Source organism: Vulpes lagopus, chromosome 1 (genome assembly GCF_018345385.1).
Source record: "Vulpes lagopus strain Blue_001 chromosome 1, ASM1834538v1, whole genome shotgun sequence".
NCBI classification, from domain to species: Eukaryota; Metazoa; Chordata; class Mammalia; order Carnivora; family Canidae; genus Vulpes; species Vulpes lagopus.
Window position 1 is genome coordinate 110,784,872 of NC_054824.1, and position 23,299 is coordinate 110,808,170.

General features: G+C 38.4%; 2 protein-coding genes across 4 annotated transcripts in view; both read right to left on the reverse strand.

The window, feature by feature from the left end:
- ANKRD12 (ankyrin repeat domain 12) overlaps window positions 1–5,347 on the reverse strand; it is a 125,493-nt gene extending 120,146 nt beyond the window's left edge. For 2 of the 3 annotated variants that reach the window (XM_041773016.1, XM_041773005.1), the window contains exon 1: window positions 5,042–5,347. The gene's annotated coding sequence lies outside the window, so the exon portion shown is untranslated. Of the gene's footprint in view, window positions 1–4,578; window positions 4,658–5,041 lie in introns of those variants that run through there. The other variant, XM_041773009.1, reaches the window with a different exon arrangement.
- Window positions 5,348–8,465: 3,118 nt separating this feature from the next.
- NDUFV2 (NADH:ubiquinone oxidoreductase core subunit V2) overlaps window positions 8,466–23,299 on the reverse strand; it is a 34,630-nt gene continuing 19,796 nt past the window's right edge. The window contains exons 5-8 of the mRNA XM_041773026.1: window positions 20,190–20,358; window positions 18,829–18,938; window positions 15,539–15,615; window positions 8,466–8,622 (exon numbers count right to left, since the gene is read on the reverse strand). Of these exons, the coding sequence (XP_041628960.1) occupies window positions 8,529–8,622; window positions 15,539–15,615; window positions 18,829–18,938; window positions 20,190–20,358 (450 nt within the window). The 3' untranslated portion in view covers window positions 8,466–8,528. The remainder of the gene's footprint in view (window positions 8,623–15,538; window positions 15,616–18,828; window positions 18,939–20,189; window positions 20,359–23,299) is intronic.

The following is a 23,299-nucleotide window of genomic DNA, read 5'->3' on the forward strand; positions in this document are numbered from 1 at the left end:
CCACACGTCCCACCCCCGTGCTTGCATGCGACTCACGCTCTCTCAAATAAATCTTTTTTTTTTTTTTAAGTACTTCATGAACTACACAGCACCATATTTCTTACATACTATTATCTTGTATAGAGTCAATACAGCTATTTCTAGGAAGAGGGAACCACACATGCAGTTTTTGTTCTCTATTAGAATTCAGGAGACAAAACTCCTATGTAGAAGGAAGAACAATCCGAAATCTGAAAAGCTACAAGATTCTCTCACCTCTTTCAAGCAACAAAGTAGTTTAAAAATATGTTATTTGGGGGCACCTGGCTGGTTCAGTAGGAAGAGCATGCAACTCAATCTTGGGGTTGTAAATTTGAGCCCCATTTTAGGTACAGACATTGCTTAATTTTAAAATTGAAAAAAAATCTTTAAGAAAGTGGAAAAAATATGATACTTATCACAAATATTGTGATATTTCCACTAATTATGGCCCAAATACAAACCAAAAGTCATAAAAGTAAACTATATATATTGAAACAATTTTAGTGCAATAAGTAAATATTAAGGATTGGCCAAAGAATAGACAATATTTGAGATGCCAAAGAAAAAGAAATTACTTCCACCTTATAACTTGTAGCTTCATGTTTATCTTTTCTACTTATCTCAATCTGGAAGCATTTCTGTGTTTAAAGTTAATTTTTCTAAGAATTTCAGAGTTTGAATTTCTTAGCATTTTGGAAGGTCTCAATTGGAAAATCAAGTCTTGGATGCTATTTTTCTAAACTGGACAAACTTACTATTGATGGATCTATTCCTTTATAAAAGTCCTTAATGAGTTTGGTTAGTGATCTTTTTCTCTCCAGTCACTATGATTAAATATGTTTCTTTATAAAAATGGCACCAACATAAAGGCGGAGTTTGTTAAAATCGCCTCTTGTAATGTTAACAACCACAGTCCTTCTGTAGCTGGTGAGATTCATTTGCTTCTGACAGCTAACATAAAAAACCCCAATAGTCATCTCAACATCTCAGAAAAGGCTTGCTGCCTACCTTCCAAGATTCTCATAAATTATTTACTTTTCTTTTTGTTTTTCTGACCAACACAATAGAAGGTAGAATATCTGGCCCTCATTTTCATGAAGTCTGAAATTTAAGAAACACTGCCTTAAAACTTTGCAAAATCAGCTAAACACTCTTAATTAGAGACAGAGCACAGACAAATGGTTTAGAACAGGAATACAGTCTTCTCACTTTTTTAATGTCTGTGAATATCTACACAAAACAGTTTAAAGCCTCACTTTCCTCAACCATGTGTTAGAAAAATAATAGTATCTACTTAACAGGGTTATTTTGAAAATTTTAAATATTTTACATAAAACATTGAACAGATAATTCATATTCTAAGTGCTCAATCAATGTTTATCATAACTTTTAGCTTCAAGATTACAGGTAATCTATGTAATATTATAATAAACAATACTGACATATTGTTTTCCAGTGTTATCAATTTAAAGCACTAGAAGAAAATGTCTTTAAACATAAGAGTGAGAGCCAGCAAACAAAAAATCTGGACATTTCTATATATTTAGATGTACAAGATAACCTTAACACAAACCATTCAAAGAGAAGTTTATAAAGGAAATTATCTCCTGTTATTGCCATATGTGGAAACTAGCAACAGACAAATTAACATCGCAACTAAGATACTTTCACTATTACTTTTTAAAAGCCACTGTTAAACAGATTATGCATGCATGAGTGTGAATGAGAATGTTTTCAAATGCTATATGGAGAAACTTCATATTCTCCAGAGGAAGTCAGGCTCTAACAACTGCAATATTTAAAATGTTCGTAAGAGGCTTTACTAAGATTAGAACTAAGTGGGGATCAGAAAATGTATCTACAGGGAGTTATAATCTGTAAAACAGCAGGTGCTGGAAACAATAAAGCTAAGGCTAAGCAAAAACCTAGGGATCAGACACCTTGTTTCACGATAAGACTGTATTTATTTTTTAAATATTGCCACAAAAATATTGCCACTTTTTATATCTATAAAAGTTTATAGTAAGCCTCCTGCTTTCCATATGTAATCGCATTTGTTCCATCCAACAACCTCGTAAATTATTTAGGAAAATTACTTTTTATAGATTAAAAAGGTTCTGAAAGTTAACGTGATTTGTCAAGAACCACAGTTAGGAAGTAATAAATCAAGTGATTTTTTTTTTTTTTTCTTAAATCAGGAATCCAAACTGAGAACCTCTCATTTATATTTCAATATTCTTTCCACTACTCCATAAAGCTACTTCTTAAAAACAGAGGCGTTAGCACTTTCAAAGAAAGGAATCTCTAGGCCCAAACGACAAACTTTTTAAATAGGCTGTAGTGACTTGGGTAAGTCATTTCACCTTACCAGGACTTTATTTTCTCTTGAGGAAAACAGACTAGAAAATTTGAGGTCCCTTCCAGTTCTAAGGACAAATCACCATGACTATACCCTTTACACAATACAAGCATTTTAGAAATACATGTTAATTTTAGCAACAAGTTCAAAATCACAAAGTACTGTGAATAACTTTTAAGCAACCTATTCCAATTGTCAGACAAAATTTTCATGCCTTTCTGATAAGACATTGCTTCAGTATCATGAAGTTTACATACAGAACGCAGTCTAAACCTCTTATTGGCTGTGATGGAAATAATCTCTCAGATCATTCTCTTTTTAGACTGTAATAATGCTCTTAAAACAAGAATGAAGAAAATTTAACTACCAGTCAGCTACTGCCAACAAATTGAGTATTTTTACTATCATTCTTACTCCTTAGAATAAAAATCTCGGGATCCCTGGGTGGCGCAGGGATCCCTGGGTGGCGCAGCGGTTTGGCGCCTGCCTTTGGCCCAGGGCGTGATCCTGGAGACCGGGGATCGAATCCCACATCGGGCTCCCGGAGCATGGAGCCTGCTTCTCCCTCTGCCTGTGTCTCTGCCTCTCTCTCTCTCTGTGACTATCATAAATAAATAAAAATTTAAAAAAAAAATATTTAGAATAAAAATCTCTTTTCCAACAAAGTGTCTTTCAAATATCCCACTACCATTTTCTACAAGCTACCTCAGAAAACTATCACATTTTCCAGTAACTTCTACAGGAAAAAAAAAGAGAATACATAAACACCTTCACCAAAAAAAAAAAAAAAAAAAATCTTCCTTTTAAATTCATTCCACTGAGTAGGCACTCGTCTCCAAACAAAATTTAAGTGTTTTTTTTTTTTTTCTTTCCTTCCTTCCTGATATACAAAGAACTAAAACCAGAGACTGAACAACTACTAAGTTCTTTCATCATCGGAATATTTTAGTTCTCTTCATTCTTCCTCATATATTCCTCACGGAATACTCATCCCTAGATTTTCACTTTCCCAGCTCTGCTTGCTCACATAACCACCCTAATCACAGAGATGAAAAACACTAAAGGAATCCTGCTTTTTTTCTTTCTTTTTTTTTTTTTTAACTCTATTTCCTTCCATGAATACCACTTAACACTTAGATTTTAGTTCATTTTAACACCTCGTCTGCCCCTAAAATAGAACACATACCCCGAATACCTAAGTTTGACTTTAGCCAAGCCGGCTGGAGACCTTCCCCTAAAAGAAATTTAGTTAGTACTTGTGTCAACTATAACAGATATTTAAGCATTAAAACCTTTCTCTTCTTGCCTATAATCTCCTGGGGAAACATTCTCAGTCTTTAAAGAAAAAAAAAATTTTTTTTTGCCTTTAGCCCAAATTAAAGACTTTCCCCAACAAGATAGGTTAATACAATGACCTGATCTTACACAGTCAACACTATCTCAATTTGTTTTTAAGCCACTTGGCACCAATAGAGCGTATGTTCTGCCAGTTCTGAGCTAATCTCCAGGAAAGCCTTTGTATAATGACTGAAGAAACTGAAACAGATCAGTGCCCAAGATTTTCTAACAGCCTACTTGAGCATATGTTTTTAATAAAGTCAATTTATTTTAAAATAGCAGTTTTACCGGTTCGCCTTCCTTCATAATTTACGTAAACCATTTTCAAATAAAAAAGGAGTCCATGACTAAGAACACAGGTTCACTTCAACTTCGGGATCACTCATAATTCCAAGGCTTTACACATCACTGAATCTGCAGCCCGTTTCCATCGCGTTCGCAGTTTGGCCGCGGGTGTCCGGTGGAAATTACAATGTCAACGACTGCACTGCTTAAAAGGTTTCCTACGGTTTCGATTGGTGCAATAGTGGTAACTTCCCATCCCAAACTGCTTCTTACTGTTATTATTAAAACAGCTGTCAGCTGGGCTTCGGTAACCTCTTTGTACAACCGTTTATTCCACGCTTTGGGATCCTCGAGGATGCGTCACACCATATCCTCCCTCAAAATGAGCTCTAAGACCCTGACGTGCTCCAAGGGTCTACGGCTACCATTCGAAGGGGCACTTGCAGCAGCGCGAAGCGACCCGACTGCCCACTGCGGCAGAGCGCCCACAGGGGCATTTACGACAGAACCGCAGCGCGCCGCTCTCCTTCCCCTTCAGACTCCCCCTTGCTCGTCCTCTCCCAGGACCCCGTTACCTGCGACGCTCCCTCCCGCTGGGGCCGCAGCGGTCTCCCGCGGCCGCGCCCGCACCCCGGCTCCCAGCGGACGGACGGGCGCGCGCGGCGGCCTGGGCGCGCCCCCCACCCCGCGCCCCGCCCCGCCCCGCCGGGTCCGGCCGCCGCACGCCGCCGGCGCCCTCTCGGGCCGCGCACACTCGCACGCACACGCTCCTCCCGGCCCCGCCATGTTCCGGGAGGCGGCGGCAGCCCAACCCCGGCAGCGGCGGCGGGGGGTCGCCCCGCCGGGTCCCCCCGCACCGCCCTCGCCCCGCCGGCAGCTCGCGCCGCGCCGCGGCTCCTCGCGGCTCCGGGAGGGGCGGCGGCGGGCGGGGCGGCCCCGCGCCCCGGCCACTAACGGCCTGTCACTGTCAGGCCGGCGGCGCCGCGGGGCGGCCGGACCGGGCGGCACGCGGCAGGGAGGGCCTGGCGCGTCCCCTACCTTGCTCCGGGGAGGGGGGACGGGAGCAGCGCGGAACTGAGGGGTCTCCTCCCAGGCGCCGAGGACGGGGCTCGAAACCGCGCCCCTCCTTCCTCCTCGCCTGTCGCCACGCCCCCCTCACCCTCACGGACCCGAGGCACGATCGGCGCAGGAGGGTTTACCCCCTGAACGAGTGCCTCGGTGTTGCCGTCGCTGTCGTTGTCTTCGTCGCCGCTGCAACCGCCACGAACGCCGCGGAGGCCGGGCTTGAAAACATCTCCGGTCTCCGTCCGTCTCTCACCACAACCTCCTCGCTCCCAGGACAGCGCCGCCCGGCGATTGGCTGCGACGCGGGCACGTGACTCGGTGGGCACGGGACGGGCGGCGTGAGCGCCCCGCCCCCGGCGCCCGCCCGCCCCTTCCGCCGGCCCCTCCCCGCTGCCCCCGCCGCTCTTTCAGCTCCGCGGAGAAGCTTCCCGAGCCGCGGGGTGGAGGAGGCGGACGGTACCAAGTAGGAGGCGGCGGGGGAGCAGGCCGGAACTCCTTCTCCTCGCCCCACCCAGGCGTCGCCGTCTGCCTCCCGGCCGCCGGCCCCTAGCCAGAGGGGGGAATCTAGAGACGCGCAGGAAAGCCGCGCGGGCTCCGCAGACGCTGCGGGGCCACACGGCTCTGCCGTCGCTCTTTGTGGGGACCATGGCAGTAGCTGTGACTGGAAACTTCTGGAAATGGCGGCGGCGGCGAAGAAGAGGCTGAACGCAGGGTATTCACATGTTATTTTTGCAGGGCGGGTGGGCGAGTTTGTGAGGTGGGACCCCGGAAAATATGTGCCGACCGCAGAGGCGAGGCGTGTACCCCGTAAATCCGCGGCTGCAGACGGCTGGGCCGGGGCGTCCGGAGACGTGGGGCGCGGCGGCGCGCGGCGGGGTCCGCGCGCCACTGCGCTTGCGCTTCGGCGAGGCCCGGACGCGTGTCGGGAACTCGGCTGGGCCGCGGCGCGCCCGCCACACCTGCGCCGGTTAACGTGCACCTGCTGCGGGCACCCCGCGAACCCCACCGTGCCGCTCTCCCAGTCACACCTCCCAGTGACCTGCTTTCAGAGACAGGGGTCTCCACATCCGAGATAGTATCTCAGAGGGAACTGCTCAAGTACTGGAGGCGTGCGTGAGGAGTATTGACGGCCTCGGCCTACCGGCAGCGGGTACTTTTACTTCTGGACGCCTTTTATTTACATCGAGGTTAGTCTCCGATAGTTTGTATATGCCTTTATTTAACCACCAAAGGTTACATAATCTGCTGGAAACCATTTTATTGTGACTTAATTTTTAACGCTTTTTATTTACATCGAAGTTAACCTGCGACAGTTTGTACATGGCTTTATTTAGCCACCAAAGGAGTTACACAAATTGGACGGAAACCACCTCCCTAGTCGTTAATAGCGGTCTCTACAGCACCTGTGACTTAATGGAGTTACAAATTTGTCACTACAGATATTTTTCAGCCCTGACACAAAGTTAAATCCCAACAGATTACGTAAAGCATAAACTTGCATTAAAGGTGACTAATTTTTTTCCTTGTCATGTTAGTCTATACGTATGTCATGCGTCTGCAGCAAATACTCATAACTTGTGTGCTGTAGGATTTTCTGGAGCAGTGGCCCCATACAGTTACAGCCAAGTAATTCTGAGCAATCAGTAGTTTCCTCTAGCAACATTTAGTAGGGGCTACAAAAAAAGTGGTATTAGATTCTTTGTCAGAAGAGATTATGATATATTGTTTGATTCTTGTCATTAAACAGCAGTAAGATTTCCTCCTCAAATAACAGCACAGAGTTAGGAATTGAGGAAATGAGGGAGCAAGTGGTGGTTAACACACATACAATGCCTACCTCTCCCTAGAGGTTTGAGAAATAGGCCAGGATATAGCTGTCATCCCTGAAAACTAGCAAGGAAATTTTAATCAGTGCATTCATTTTCATTTTGAAACCATCTTGGATTACTGTAATAAGATTTTACCTGCCAGGTGTTTTTAAAAGCTAACTAGAAACATTAAAACCAGTATTATGTTAAAATTGGCAAAAAATTTAAGATTCAAAATCCTGATATGCACTACTGTAAAACAACGTGATGACCTAAGAACTATAGAAAACGTTTTGAGGGACGCCTGGGTGGCTCAGCAGTTGGGCGCCTGCTCAGGTCGTGATCCCAGAATCCGGGATCTGGTTCCATATCAGGCTCTCTCTGAGGAGCCTGCTTCTCCCTCTGCCTGTGTCTCTGCCTCTCTCTCTAACTCTGTGTCTCATGAATAAATAAATAAATCTTAAAAAAAAAAAAAAAAGTTTGAATAATGGTATAACAGTATGCCTATAATTGTAATGATCTAAAATTAATTTTCTATTTTTAAAACATTACATAAAAATTGATATTCAGTGCATGTCCTTAATACAGGTCTTACTTTTTTCACCCGGTATCTGAAGCTTCCCCACTTCTAATTTTTGTTCTAGTAGAAAAAAAAAAAAAATTATGTCAAAGTAAGGCATTTTTACAAAAGTCAAGAGGGCTCTAGGATAGAAGAGAGGCATTTTCATTGTTACTTTTCTCCGCCAGTTAAAAAGTTACTGTTCTTGTTTACCTTCTCAGATTAAAAACTTTTTTAAAGCTATTCTTAAAAATAATTTTTTTAAGCACCATAATTACTACTAGTTACTGGTTAGTCTGCCAGAAGAACAAGGCCAAACAATGACTTCAAGAAATCCTGAAACAATTGGATTTGGATTTATCCCTGCATTAAGGCTATTAATTTTTTTCAACTTGCAGAACTAATGCACCGTAGCTGGTTTCTTGAAAATGCATAATGTGCAGGTTTTATCCTTTGTTCTAAGCTGAAATATGCATTCAATGGAAGAGTATATTTTGTATATTGACTGTTTTTCAAACTCAGATTGTACTTCCATTCTCTTCGCCCAGTTTCTATTTTTGCAGTATACAATAATAATGAAGTGCCTTACTTTTATTAAAATGATAAACAATACTTCTAAAGACAATTACTTTATCCTCCTCACACTTCTGCTTGAGGTGTCACTTACCAGTTGGAAATAGAGTAACAATAATGTGCTGTAAATCTAAAAATGTTTAAAGGGAGTACTAACAAAATCTATAGAAAGATCATGTTAACTTAAGATTTGGCTCTAGTTAAAGATGGAAAAGCAAAATATATATGAAATTTGACAGTTTTTACTTGACAATAATCTAATGTTATTGATAAAAGTGACCTGGCAGTTGAAAATGGATGACATTGGAATGACTGTTAACTAGATTATGAAATAATGTCTTTAGAGTTAGCCATAGATAGCAAAAGACTCTAAAATGGTACTCTGAAGTTTTATCATGACACTGACAGCAGCAAGTTGCTAGGTATACACCATGAAATGAACAAGTAACATAAAAAGTTTATGTAGATAGGAGATTCCTCTTTATTTTTCCAGTGACATATTTACAGTTGAATATATAAATTAAAGTCCCACTTGCACACCAAAGCCAGGTCCTTTGGGTGGTTCAGTCAAAGACGTAAGACCTCCAGCTGGCTCACAAGAGAAGCGTCCACTCCTGAAAGAGCAAGTGACAGTAAACTATTAATGATTACCACTTATAAATCTTTACTTAAAAAAATAACTTCTTCACAACAGCCCAGTTAAGCCACTATTTTTCATTCAAGAATTGCATGCAGGGATCCCTGGGTGGCGCAGCGGTTTGGCGCCTGCCTTTGGCCCAGGGCGCGATCCTGGAGACCCGGGATCGAATCCCACGTCGGGCTCCCGGTGCATGGAGCCTGCTTCTCCCTCTGCCTGTGTCTCTGCCTCTCTCTCTCTCTGTGTGTGACTATCATAAATAAATAAAAATTTAAAAAAAAAAAAAAAAAAAAAGAATTGCATGCATTATTAATTTATTAAGGATTTTAATTAATTAATTAATTTATTTATTTATTCATGAGAGAGAGGGGCAGAGAGACAGAGGTTCAAGAAGCAGGCTCCGCAGGGAGCCCAATGCGGGACTCCATCCCTGGACCAGGATCATGTCCTGAGCCAAAGGCAGACGCCCAACCACTGAGCCACCCTGGCATCCCATGCATGGATTATTTAATTCAAACATTTCAACCTCTGCAAGATTTTCGGTTACATATGAAAACACACATATCAAAAGTCATCATAAATATGAAAAATATAAAAGTAACTCTAATACTAGTTACCAGTTACTGAGCAGTGTACAGATATTATTAGTTCATTTAATCTTTACAATTATGTCATGAGACAAGTGATACTGGCCTTATTTTACAGATACAGAAACCAAGGCTTAGGGGATTCACCAGTTGTCCAAGGATCAGAGCTAAGAACTATAATAAAATAACCCAAACCCAGAGGACATTTTTAAAAATCATATTTTAGGGGTGCCTGGGTGGCTCAGTGGGTTAAACATCAGGTCATGATCTCAGGGTTGTGGAATGGAGCCCTGCTCAGTGAGAAGTCTATCTACTTAAGCTTCGTTCCTGCTAAAATTAAGTCTACTTGAGATTCTCTCCTGCTCTCTAAAAATAAGTCTTTTTAAAAAAATATTTTTTAATAAACTAGAACATTGTATTCTTTTTGTATTTGAATTTTATTGAGATCCACTATCACTGAACACAATGGAATATAAACTTACACATTATATTTGGAAATAAACAGGAATTAAAGGAAATGGGAATTTGAAGATTTCGTAGGGTGTTCCTTAGAGGCAGTGAAAACAAATTATATTGGTATTCATATTTTTTAAAGCAATATTAGTAGTAGTAACTTTTCAAAAACAGGTTCCAGACCAGAGTAGCTACCACAGCCACAAAGAAAATAAGAACAAGCCCTTATGCAGGAATCTATAGAGAGGCAGCACAGAGTAGAAGAACCTGTCTTTGTTCACCCCCACACATACTTTCCCAGGTAATCACTCACCTCTGCCCCTGTCTGACCTCGAGCCCAGCTCAGCACCTACTTCTACTTCACCCCTCCTATTCCCTGACTTTGTTAATTTACCTGTTCCTGCCACAGATTTTTGCTGAAAAATTCTTCAGTATACATCTTTTTACTCCTTGCTTTACCTTTACCTAATATTCTGTCGTCAATCTTACAAGTTTCTTTGAAGAGCCCCAGGAGAAAGGAGAGAAAATTAGTGGGAAAAATCAGAGAGGGTGACAGAACATAAGAGACTCCTAACTCTGGGAAACGAAAAGGGGTGGTAGAAGGGGAAGTGGGCGGGGAGATGGGATGGGGTGACTGGGTGATGGGCACTGAGAGGGGCACTTGACGGGATGAGCACTGGGTGTTATATATGTTGGCAAATCGAACTCCAATAAAAAAATTACAAAAAAAAAAAATGCCCCAGGAAATAATATTTTGTTTAGAGGACAGTACAAGGATACCATAAAATCATTTTAAGATCTTTCAAGCTATTACATTACACAATGCAAGTAACTAGTGTATTGTAACAAAGAGTGCCTCCAAAGTCAGAAATTAGTTAATATATTTGTATTATAGGTTCACTATGAAAACCAGATAAAAAAATGTGAAGTACCTGTCAGAATCTAAAATAATGTAGAGTAAATGGCAAAATGATATCTAACTTTAATAAAAAACAGTATTTGGCTTTGTAATTTTTTATGTTAATAACACAGGTATATCTGCTGCTCTTTGCCAATGAAATAATGAAATTATTCTTGAGGACCTTTCTCCTTTTATTAGGTTCCCCCTATGGTTTAAGCTCGGCTACCTTCTTTACCAATACAAAGAATCAATTTAGGGAAGATTATAAAAACCAAAGTTTTGAGAATAAAATGGAAGAATTAATCATACATACTGCCTGAACTCTTAAAGGAATTGTGGATTTTGCATAAGAAAGTAATTTCAAGAGAAATCTGGTCCATTTTCCTAAAGTTGTTCCATACAATTACAGTTCCATGACCTACTTTGGTGGGGGAAAAGGTTTCAGCTGCCTCTTAAATGTCTGCCTGCAAACTCTCTCCCTCCCTCACCCATTACAAAATGCATATTAAAATGCTATAAAGGCTATAAAGTCCACAGATTGTGTTTCATCTACTAACCATATAACTTTCCCTTCATTTTTTCTGCAAATATGTATCAGACACCAGAGAGGCAGTGATCTAGCCCTTCCATTCACAATATACATTAAGGTTTTCACTTCATAAAAACACAAAAAATGACTTGCCTCAAGTGTTATGCTTAAAATGCCATCTAGTAATTACTTTGTTCCTGCAACTCAAGGTAAATCTGGTTTTTAAGCCATTCCAACACTGTTTGTACATTCGTCATTTTAACTCATTTGCATTCTAGAAAACTTGGCCTTTGTATTGTTTATGGGTTAGAAGAACTTTTTTATTTTTTTCAATAGAAGAACTTTTTTAAGATTTTATTTATTTATTCATAAGAGACACAGAGAGAGAGAGAGAGAGAGAGAGGCAGAGACACAGGCAGAGGGAGAAGCAGGCTCCATGCAGGAAGCCCGAAGTGGGACTCAATCCCAGGTCCCAGGATCATGCCCTGGGCCGAAGGTGGCGCTAAACCACCAAGCCACCTGGGCTGCCCAATAGAAGAACTTTTTAAAGGAAAGCTACTTTATGAAAGTTAAATCCTTATCTTTTTAATATTGCTGAGATAAACCCACAATTGCCCTCTACTTTTTTTTCTTTTTTCTTTTTTTTTTTAAATTTTTCTTTATTTATGATAGAGAGAGAGAGAGAGAGAGAGAGAGAGAGGCAGAGACATAGGCAGAGGGAGAAGCAGGCTCCATGCACCGGGAGCCCGACGTGGGATTCGATCCCGGGGCTCCGGGATCACGCCCTGGGCCAAAGGCAGGCGCCAAACCGCTGCGCCACCCAGGGATCCCTGCCCTCTACTTTTAGTATAAAAAAATGAAAGTGACTTAACAGTCTACAGTTATATATCAGCAACCACCTATATTTTCTATATATATGTACTATGTAGCCTATTTTTTTTACATCTCACATTATCTGTACCCCATAGAGTTCTGCAAAATTTAAGGTATCTTTGTAATAATAAATATGAAGGCTTCACACTGGATTTAAAATTAGTTTTAGCAAACCATACTAAAAAACTTCTACCTCTGAATTAATAATTTCAAAGCAGGTTTAGAAGTTATTTTCAGGACTTAAAAAAATGAAAATAATAATCTCCACAAATATTTAATGTCAAAATAAAGCAGTGCTTTACCATAAGTTTAATATTTCCTTTCTAGCCATCATTTATCAAAAATATAAAAAAGCAGTTCTGAACCATATAGAGACATGAATCCTTTACTGATTTTGGGTAGACCTGGTAGACCTGGTAATGGTACTCAGAAATCAGGTATGCTGAACCAGTTTAATTTCTCCAGTTACTCAAAGACTAACAATGAGCACCTCTTTTACATATGTGACCAGAGTGCTTTATTATAAAAATACTAATAAAGAATTAGCCAGCTTTGGTTAATTTAATTATATTGATTATTACTATCCTTGCAGTCTCATTATACTATATATCCAAAAAAGTAACTTGAGGAAGGAAGGAAAAATTTTGTTTTCTGATGCTAGGAAAACATTCTAGAACTACCATGTCCAAATACAGTTTCTAACAAACACGACTGGTAGATGATCTGTAATTACTGAAAATTAAGTATATTTATCTCTGCTTTTAATTTAATTTTTTTTTAAGATTTTATTTTATTCATGAGAGATACAGAGAGAGATAGAGACATAGGCAGAGGAAGGAGACTCAGGCTCCATGCAGGAGCCCAATGTAGGACTCAATCCCGGAACCACAGGATCACATCCTGAGCCAAAGGCAGACATTCAACCACTGAGCCACCCAGCTGTCCTTCTGCTTTTTATTTTAAAAGATGTATTGATTTTACAGAGAAAGAGAGAGCGAGAGCATGTAGGTGGGAGGAGGGGACAAGAGAGAATCCTCCAGCAGACTCCCCACAGAGCCCAGAGCCTGATGTGTAGGGCTCCATCCCAGGGCCCTGAGCTGAAACCAAGAGTCAGCTCCTCAACTGACTGAGTCCAGATGCCCCATCTCTGCTTGTTTTTTTAAAAAGATTTTATTTAGGGATCCCTGGGTGGCACAGCAGTTTAGCGCCTGCCTTTGGCTCAGGGTGCGATCCTGGAGACCCGGGATTGAATCCCACGTCGGGCTCCCGGTGCATGGAGCCTGCATCTCCCTCTGCCTGTGTCTCTGCCTCTCTCTCTCTCTCTTTCTCTCTCTCTGTGTGACTATCATAAATAAATAAAAAATTAAAAAAAAAGATTTTATTTATTTGAGAGAACACAAGTGGGGGGGGGGGAGCGGCAGAGGGACAGGGAGAAGCAGACTCCCTATGGAGCAGTGAGCCAGATGCAGGACTTGATCCCGACTTGATCCCAGGATCAAATCCTGAGCCAAAAGCAGGTACACCCCATCTCTTTTTAAGATAAGAGTAAAATATGTTCAGAAACCAGTAATTCTAAAGTTTTTGGCTCAAATCTAGAACACTCAAAAAACTCCCAATGAAGAACTATTTACAATTATTGATATGCATTTTTAATATCAATAATAGGGATGTTGCTTAACTGTGGTACTGTTTATTAATGCTAATATACAATGATGTTATAGTATCCTATGTTAATTAAGAATACCAACTAATCTCACCCCCAAAAATCTCATCCAGCCTTATGGCCTTAAATACCATCTGTAATAAATGATGAATCCCCAGTTCATATTTTCAGTCCTAATCTATTTCCTCAATTTCAGGTTCAAATTTCATCCATTCTACCATGGATGTCTAGGAGGCATCTCAAATTTAACCAGTCCCAAACTAAGTGACTCTTCTTCCCCAAACTTGCTCTACCCCAAATCTCTTTCTTAGTTAAAGGAACCACTGAGGTGCTCAGACCAAAAAACTAGAAATCACTCATAATTCCTCTGCCTCACAACATGCACTAAATTTTAAACTACTCCCTACACAGTAACTAGCAGAATAATTTTAACAAGATCACACATCATTTCTTGCTGAAAACACTCCTACAACAGCTTTTATTATATTTAGCATTCAACTCAAATTATGTATCAGCCTCTATCTACCTCTTGACAGAATACACAGAACTGCTACTTATTACAAAGAGCAGGAAAATATATTTAAAACATGAATAAAGAGCATATCATAATTCATTTAATACATTAAAATACTATGTGGCCACTAAAACCTACAAATATATCCAGAGAAGGAAAATTATGGCATAGCAGGAAAACATACAAAGGGCTTTCAACTGTATAAAACCATGCAAAAACAGTTGCTAGTATTAGAAAAAATTCTGAGCAATATAAGCACTGAGATGTGGAATAGGGGTTTGTTTAGCAGCAAAACTTCAGGTTCATAATTGAAAGAAAAGTAATTAGTGTAACACACCAGCAGAATGGGAAACACCTGGAGGAAGTGTTGGCCTTAAAAACAATCTAGACATTCTAACTGACCATAAGTGCAATTATTGGTATAATGTACCTGAAGTGAGAGTTAATGTAACAAGGCATAATGTCTAGAACAAAGAAGCTCAGTTCATATCGCAAATACTGTGATTAGTTTAAGTATCACATTAAGAAAGTCATTAGCCAACCAGAAAAGGTACAGAAGATGTCATATAAGGAAAAAATGAAACAATGGACATCATATGAGATTTAGGGAAAAGAAGATACCTATTTTAAGTAATTGGAGAGCTATCATTTAGAAGTATAAAAGTTATTTTGTGTTGGTTCAAAGGGCAGAATTGGACATGGAGGAAATTAGAGGGAGACAAACTTTGGGTCAATCTTCTGACAGTATGAACCTTTAAATGATGGAATAGATTTCTATTTGTAGTAAATTTCCCCTCTCTATAAATATTCAAGTAGCTACCAGGTGGTTTTTTTTTTTAATTTTTTAAATTTTTATTTATGACAGTCACACAGAGAGAGAGAGAGAGAGGCAGAGACACAGGCAGAGGGAGAAGCAGGCTCCATGCACTGGGAGCCTGACGTGGGATTCGATCCCAGGTCTCCAGGATCACGCCCTGGGCCAAAGGCAGGCGCCAAACCGCTGCGCCACCCAGGGATCCCTAAGTTTTTGATAGGATTTTAGAGGAAAAAAAAAAAATAGTGCTTTAGATGACAGGTTGGTTTCAATACTATCCAAAGCTCCTGACAACTCCTAAGAACTTAAGGGATTTTTTTTTCTTTTTTTCTTTTTTTTTTTTTTTTTTTAAAAACAAGAGGGTGAGAGAGAATCCTGAGCAGGCTCCACACTGAGGTGGATGGTTCGATCCCACAACTCTGAGATCATGACCTGAGCTGAAATCAAGAGTTGATACTTAAATTGACTAAGCCACCCAGGCACCCCCCAGGGGATAAAATTTCTTAAGTTTACATTACGTTAAACCATTAAAATTTATTGTATAGAAATAAAAGCATACCTTGGCCCAGGTTTTGGAATTTTGCCAGCTTTGAGCTCATCAATAATTTCTTCAATATCCTTAGGTGTCAGATCCTCCTAGAAAAAAAGTTTAAATAGTTCTATTAAAATTACTTCCTACTACTTGAAATCTATGTAAATCCCTAATACCAGTTAGTTTATTGTCTTTCTCAGCTTCCAAGTTAGCCACCAAGGTAGCGGCAATTGATTAACTCCTAAATATAGTATATACTGCTCAGGAAATATACCCTGTTTCCAAATTCTCACTTAATTTTTGAATGGAAAGGTAAAAAAAATTATTTTTGACATGTATCTTAATGATCCTGATCCTCCAGTCCCCATTTCAATGAGAGCAACTCTATACACTATGTACCTGTGTAAAATTTTTACCTCAAGAAAAGTTACTGATATTTAAAATTAATACATTTAAAACATATAAATATCCATGCCCATGTGCCTAGCTACACCCTAGGTTTAATCAAGACATAACAGAATGAGTAAGATTAAAAGAAAAATGCCTAAACCATATTCCTACTCCCTCTCCAAAACTGTTAAGTACTTAAGAAAATGTTTTATAGGACTCTGATACTATTCTAGGGAAATCATGATTCAGCACTGCATCTCCAGTGCTTCAGCAAATAGAAGTTCTTTAATACTTGTTTAGTGACTAAACATTTATTAAAACCCTGATTTCAAAGTGCTGAGGGTTCCAAATGTTCAGAACCTCATAGCTAAAAGGAATCTTTAAGTCATCTAATGATTTTATTTCACCCCAACTATTATGAAAATTTAAAAACTATATATGAATACCCATATTCCTACCACCTGTATTCGACAATTTTTAATTTGCCATCTTTGCATTATATACACATAAGCACCCCTCAACTTTTGGTTGCACCATTTTGCAAGCAAGTTACAGACACCATGATATTTCACTCCTGATACTTCAGCAGACATCGAATAAGAACATTTCTTAAATAACACAATGCCACCACACCTAATTAACTAAAAATAATTCCTTAATCAAATGTCAAGTTCATATTAAAAACCTACCCAACTGTTCTCAAAATGTATTTCATAACTGTTTTTTTATTAAGCAGGATCCAGTCAAAGTTTATGTGACTATTTCATCTACTTGTCAATTGAGATACATAATAAATATTCACTGCCCTGGGGGTGCCTGGCTGGCTCAGACAATAGTAGCCCCATGTGGAGCTTACTTTAGAAAAAAAAAACAAAAAGCAAAAACTGGCTTGCCAAAGACCATACCACTGCTAACCAGAAGAATCTTTATCTCTTGGATAAATCCACAGGCTATTAATTTAAGTCTTGACTGTCTAATTCCTGCTTAAATCAAGATCCTCTTTATTATAAGTAAACTGCAGAAATGTGGGAGAAGGCAAAATTGTTGCCATATTTTTAAAGGACTTTTTTTAAAGTAGGGGGGATAGAGAAGAAATCTGAATCTTGATCATTAAATGAAGAAAATCACAATAGGGAATGAGACCACCCTAGAAATCTAAATGGCCAAAGAAATCAAATTTCATCTTCATTAAAAAAAAAAAAAAAAAAAAAAGATTTCCATTTCAGGCATTATGGCAGACCAGCTATCCTGACTGAACCCTCCTACTCTAACAACTAAAAATGTTGGATAAAATTTAAAAAGTAAAAAATTTTAAATTTTATCAACATGCTGACAAGAAATACCCAGAGGCCAAAAACTCAAAACCCAGGTAGGTAAGTGGAACACCACGCAAACTTGGCTTCAGAGTTTCACAGCCCAGAAGGTAAAGGGACAAAGCCCCAGGCCACAAGAGACATACCAACCACACAAAGTTAAGACACTAAAAAGCTATTCCTTCAAGGGTAATCTAGAAATTAAACTGTCCCTCAAAAAGAACTGCTAGTCTAGAACCTTACACATTGGGGGAACAGGGGAGGGTATAAAGAGAGGAGTTTTCTTTTGGAACAGTAGTATTTCCAGGAGCAAGAGAGAAGCAAAGCAAATACCTTCTTGACGAATCCACATTCAGCACAGGACTCAATTTCCACTAATAAATTTCTAAAAAGTATGAACTAACAAATATGTATGAAAACTTATATAATTAGTGTAGCAAGAAATCATTTTTTAAAAATCTTTTTATTAAAAAGATAACTAGAAAATTCCACACACTTGGGAGACCAATACTTCTAAAAAACAGGGCAAAGGAAAAATCAAAATGCATATTTTAAAATATTTTAAAATGATAAAAATATTAATCCAAACTTGTGAGATCCAGCTAGAGCAGTACTTAAAGAGTGGAATGATATCATCTCTAAAATTTTTAAAATAAGGAACATAATTATATATTAGTATGGCTGGATACATACAAACAGTTTAAAAACATGTACAGGAAGAATACACTAAATTTATGATAGAGTTTATCTCTGAGAATGAAAGGAAAGGAAAAGGATTTTCGGGCATACTGGTGGTTTACCTGCACCTGTAGCTTATTTCTACAAATAATGATGATGATGATAAAAATAATATTTGGGGCACCTGGGTAGCTCAGTGACTAAGCATCTCTCTTTGGCTCAGGGCATGACCCCAGGGTCCCAGGATCGAGTCCTACATCAGGCTCCCTGTGCTTCTCCCTCTGCCTGTGTCTCTGCCTCTCTCAGGAATAAATAAATAAAATCTTTAAAAAAAACAACAACTAATAACAGTAAGTGCGGTAAAATCTCTGTTAAGTCATGGTGGTTATTTTCTGTATTTCTATGTAAATTATTTTTCATAATTTAAAAGCTTTTAAATTGCCATTATCTCATAGAGTTAAACACAAAAATGTTTAAAGATAATTTTTTAAAAACCTTCTGTGGACAAGAATGGGAAGCTAAAATTGAAGGATTTTTATGCAAAGCCTTTCAATTTGTTTTTTAATAAAACTTTGGAAAACAGGAAAAAACCCTTCTGGATATTTATCCCAACAGTTTCTTCTTCTATTTTTTTTAAGATTTTATTTACCCATTCGTAAGAGACAGAGAGGGAGAGAGAGAGAGAGGGAGGGAGGCAGAGATACTGGCAGAGGGAGAAGCAGGCTCCATGCAGGGAGCCTGATGTGGGACTTGATCCCGGGTCACCAGGATCACACCCTGGGCTGCAGGCGGTGCTAAACCGCTGCACCACTGGGGCTGCCCCCCAACAGTTTCTTCTAACTGAATAATTCAGATCGCAACATCTACAGGACAGGAAACCAAACATTTAAAATACTTAAATATGACATCATACTTTATATTAAATGGAATACTCACATAGTAGTTGTCATTTATTTGAACCATTGGTGCATTTACACAGGCCCCTAAACATTCCACCTCTATAAGAGTGAAAAGTTTATCAGGTGTAGTCTCCCCAACCTTTATTCCTAAAAATAAAAATGATCACTATAAGGACCAGTTTATATTTTAATCACAGCATGGCTTAAGAAAACAACAAATTACAGAGGTATACAAAAAGCAAAAACATTAAGTTTCTTAAAACAACTCTGTATTCAAGGATTTAGGTGGACTTTTCCTTTAAAAACAATCAAGTTTCAGGGGACTCATCTCCAGTGTTTGCTGTTTTACAGCAGTGTATCAGAATATACTATTTTCATTTTGATTTTGATAGTTAACCTACTAAAATCAGTCACACTGTCAGACTGACAAAGATTCAGAAAACTGCTAATGTCAAAGATCATTAAGACTACAAGGAAAACAGGTACTCTCATATCTTTAGGGAAGGTATTTTGGCAAAATACAGTAAAATCTGACCCAACAATTCTACTTACAAACCACCTTGGTATACAACAAGACAAGTATGCAAAGATATGTATACATGAAACTATTTGCAGAATAACAATAGAAAAACAAGGCAGACATACATATGGTACAGCCAAAATAAAGCACAAAAAACAAAAGACATATTTGTGTTTTAAATAATGAAAATAAAACAACATAAAATCTAAAACTAATGATACCCAACTATTATCAGAACTTGCGATGGTTGGATTTTGATCAGACTTCAGCTTTGTTTTATATACTTCAGTACAGCCCTGTTTTTACAACATGCAAATACTTACTTTACATTCAGTAACAACAAGATTAAAATATACTTCTTTTTACTTCATTTGATATGTAGAGTTATAAATACAGCAATGGCAGTTTTGTATGGAAAAATGCCTTTTTTAATTTTGTAAATGCCACTATAGTATATTTCAGATTTCCCTTTCTGAAGCATTCTTACTGGTCTCGTATTTTATTTGTTCCAAGACTCATTTGGAAGAATACAACGACAGTACAGTCACTTTTTTATGTACCACATGGTATTATTACACAATGAGTGAAACTTCATTTCTAAACAATGAAAACTTTAAAATCCCCAGAAGCTTTTCAAACACACTTAATGATTACAGGGGGAAAAAAATGAAAATTCAGCTTTGAGGCTTAGAACTAAGGAAAATTACAAAATAAGAACAAATAAAGATGGGCAACCACAGTAAGACAAATTTACTGATGAAGTACAGATCAGATCCAGTAAGATGGGGCAAACATTGGAAAACTCAGGTAGAAATGGGTCAAATACAGAAAGACAATCCTTTTTTCCATAAAAGTTATAAATACAATGTGTCCCATACCAAGCTTTTTCTGAATGGCCTCCAGTATGCTGTCAGAGTTTCGAAGCATGCAAGGAGTAGTAGTGCAGACTTGAATGTGATATTTTCCAACTGGCTTTCGATTATACATTGTATAAAAAGTTGCTACTTCATATACTCTCATTGGAGGTACTTGTAAAACTTCTGCAACCTAAAATATTAGAAAATTTTAAAAATACAACATTTATTAATTGAGATTTAGGTATGTTGTAAGGAGCATAATTTCAATGTTGCTTTAATTTGGTAAAAGTGTAAAAGTTCTTCAAAAGCAGAAAATATACTTACTTGTACTTGCGAGGTTTAAGTCCCTCAGTTGTTAAGTCCCTCAGTTGCTGCAGACTCTACACTTACCACACAAAGCTCAGAAGCATTTGGTAAAAGTGTAAAAGTTCTTCAAAAGCAGAAAATATACTTACTTGTATTTGCGAGGTTTAAGTCCCTCAGTTGTTAAGTCCCTCAGTTGCTGCAGACTCTACACTTACCACACAAAGCTCAGAAGCTAGTGGTTATAGCACCTCCCCCATTTCACCCCATCTCTGCAAAAAGATATTTTCTCTAAATTTTTAAGTCCTTCAACTATTAAGAATTTCTACTTGGATCATTTCAATTCTTGTATTTTACAATTTAAAATTTCTAAATGGCAAAAATTTGGTGGCCAAACTCTAATAAATTAAATAATTGTATTTTTCAAATTTTTACCAAGTTTTTAAAAAACCTTGATTTTACTGGTGATGTACAGTGCATGCAAATGGAATGGCAATACAAAAAAGGGGTGAGAATCAAAGTTCACCTATTAGCCTGTATTGATTTACATATCTACACACTTATATATACACAAACCACACACACATACACATTTCTAACTCTCCAGAACAATTCAAAACACTACCTCTATTTCTAATCCCAACACTTTTCACAGAAATCTTATGGACTTCCCAACCCTTCATATCAAGGTATTTATAGTAAATATTTTTGACTGAGGTTCAGAACCAAGGGAATCATTATCTGAACAACTCTCAGAGTCAAGGGAAGTCTGTTAAGAAAAACAAGGTTGTTTTAAGCTGTTTGCTAGGGACAGTACACATTTAGTCTATCATGACTAGCATCCTGGCTACAACTTTACAGGTGATCTAACATTAATCTATCAGGTCATAAGATCTGATATCTGGCATTTTTTAAAATTATGCATATATCCATGTTTTGACATGAAAGAGGAGTTTGTGAAATGGCATTTCAGTTGACAAATATGTTCAGCTTTCTCATATTAGAGATTCTAAAGGATATGTATTCTCAAAACACATCTAATCATGGTTCACTTGTGAAAGATAAGTAGCTGTGCTAAATTTAATTTGGGGATACTAAACCAGGCATGTATCTCTGAATCTGGGGGCTCTCTCAAAACACACATGCTGAAACCCTACCACTGATGCCTAACTTGAAAAAGCTCTCCTGGGGATGCTTCTGTGTATCTCTCTACACCTTAGTGATGGTTAAGGAACTACTGTGTGAGCTTAGGGATATTGTGGTTGGAAGGTTGGGTTTTTCTTGGGAGAGGGGCAGGCCAAAGAAACAGTAACACTAAAAGTCTCAAATATAAAAATGGAATCTTGATTCTGTTCTCTGTATACTATCTCCTGCCTCTCACATATTACACATTCAATTCTAAATAGAGCAGGACAATATTTGTGAAATGTTTTCGCATTAATTCTCATTTATTTATTTCATTCTGCTAAGCTTGCCACTGAGCAAGACTTCTAATACATCTGCCATTATTAAAGACATGAATTTTGGAGACACCTGGTTTGGTCATTCAATAAAACATGCAACTTTTGTTCTCAGGGTTTTAAGCTTGGGCCTCATGTTGGGTGTAGAGATCACTTAAAAAAAAGAATCTTGGGGGGGGGGAAGAATCTTTAAAAATGTCAATTTTTGCAAAAAAAAAAAAAAAAAAGCATCTATGAATAGAAACATACCTAAATCGTTATTTAGAAAGTTGGCTATTATAATATAAAAAACATGGTTAGTTGTATTTAGAAAAGCGATTTAGAAAACACCCAAAGAGCTCCATGATTTATTGGGAAAAAAAACACCTGACTATATTTTACTAAGTACAGTCCCAACCAAACTTGTTTTGCAACATTTTTCATAGACGATAATAGTAATGATGATAAAGGTTCTAAACCATGTTAGAATACTATACAAAGCAAATTAAGAGATATGAACAAAATCTAAAATCTGCCTATGGCATTCTGTTAGATCAACTGAAGACATTCCTATTCTCTAAGAAAGATCATAATGGTCTAGTCTAATAGACCAAATAAAATTTAGAAAGTGAAAGAGAAATGAAGTATAGCAGAATCTCTGCAACAGTCAGTCAAGTAGAAATTGGAATAGGAAATGGTTCGGTCCCAACTCTGTCACTTAGGAATCATAATTTGAAGAGATCTACCCTCGTTCAAAATCTTTACTGCACGTGAGGAAGTAAGTCCACAGGAAAATCAGATCTCTTAGCTCAGAGTCAGATGTATTTTCCATTATATCACACTGGATTATTATTTGTGCAATTCTCATTAAGAATCATATGGTTTTGGGACACCTGTGGCTCAGCAGTTGAGCGTCTGCCTTCAGCTCAGGCCGTAATTCCAGAGTGTCAGGATCAAGTCCCACATCGGGCTCCCTGCATGGAGCCTGCTTCTCCCTTTGCCTGTGTCTCTGCCTCTCTCTCTCCATGTCTCTCATGAATAAATAAAAAATTCTTTAAAAATAATCATATGGTTTTGTATGGCATTTAATAAACTATAACATAATACCACAAAAGTATATTAATACGTGAATAAATGTGAAATGTGGATTACTGCTGAAACCACTATTAGAAAAAATGTCTTAAAAATATATATGAATAGATTAACTTCCTTTCAATGGGTCACCCTTACCATTTCTGTAGGTTGCTGATTATCAAGTGTAGGGAGCCATTATCAAGTGTTATAAATACTATGTTATAAATACTATGTATTATATAAATGTTTATTAAAACCTGTTGTCAAAGATGCAAAATAAAAAGATTCGTATTAGCTGTGAACAGTTTCTTTTCT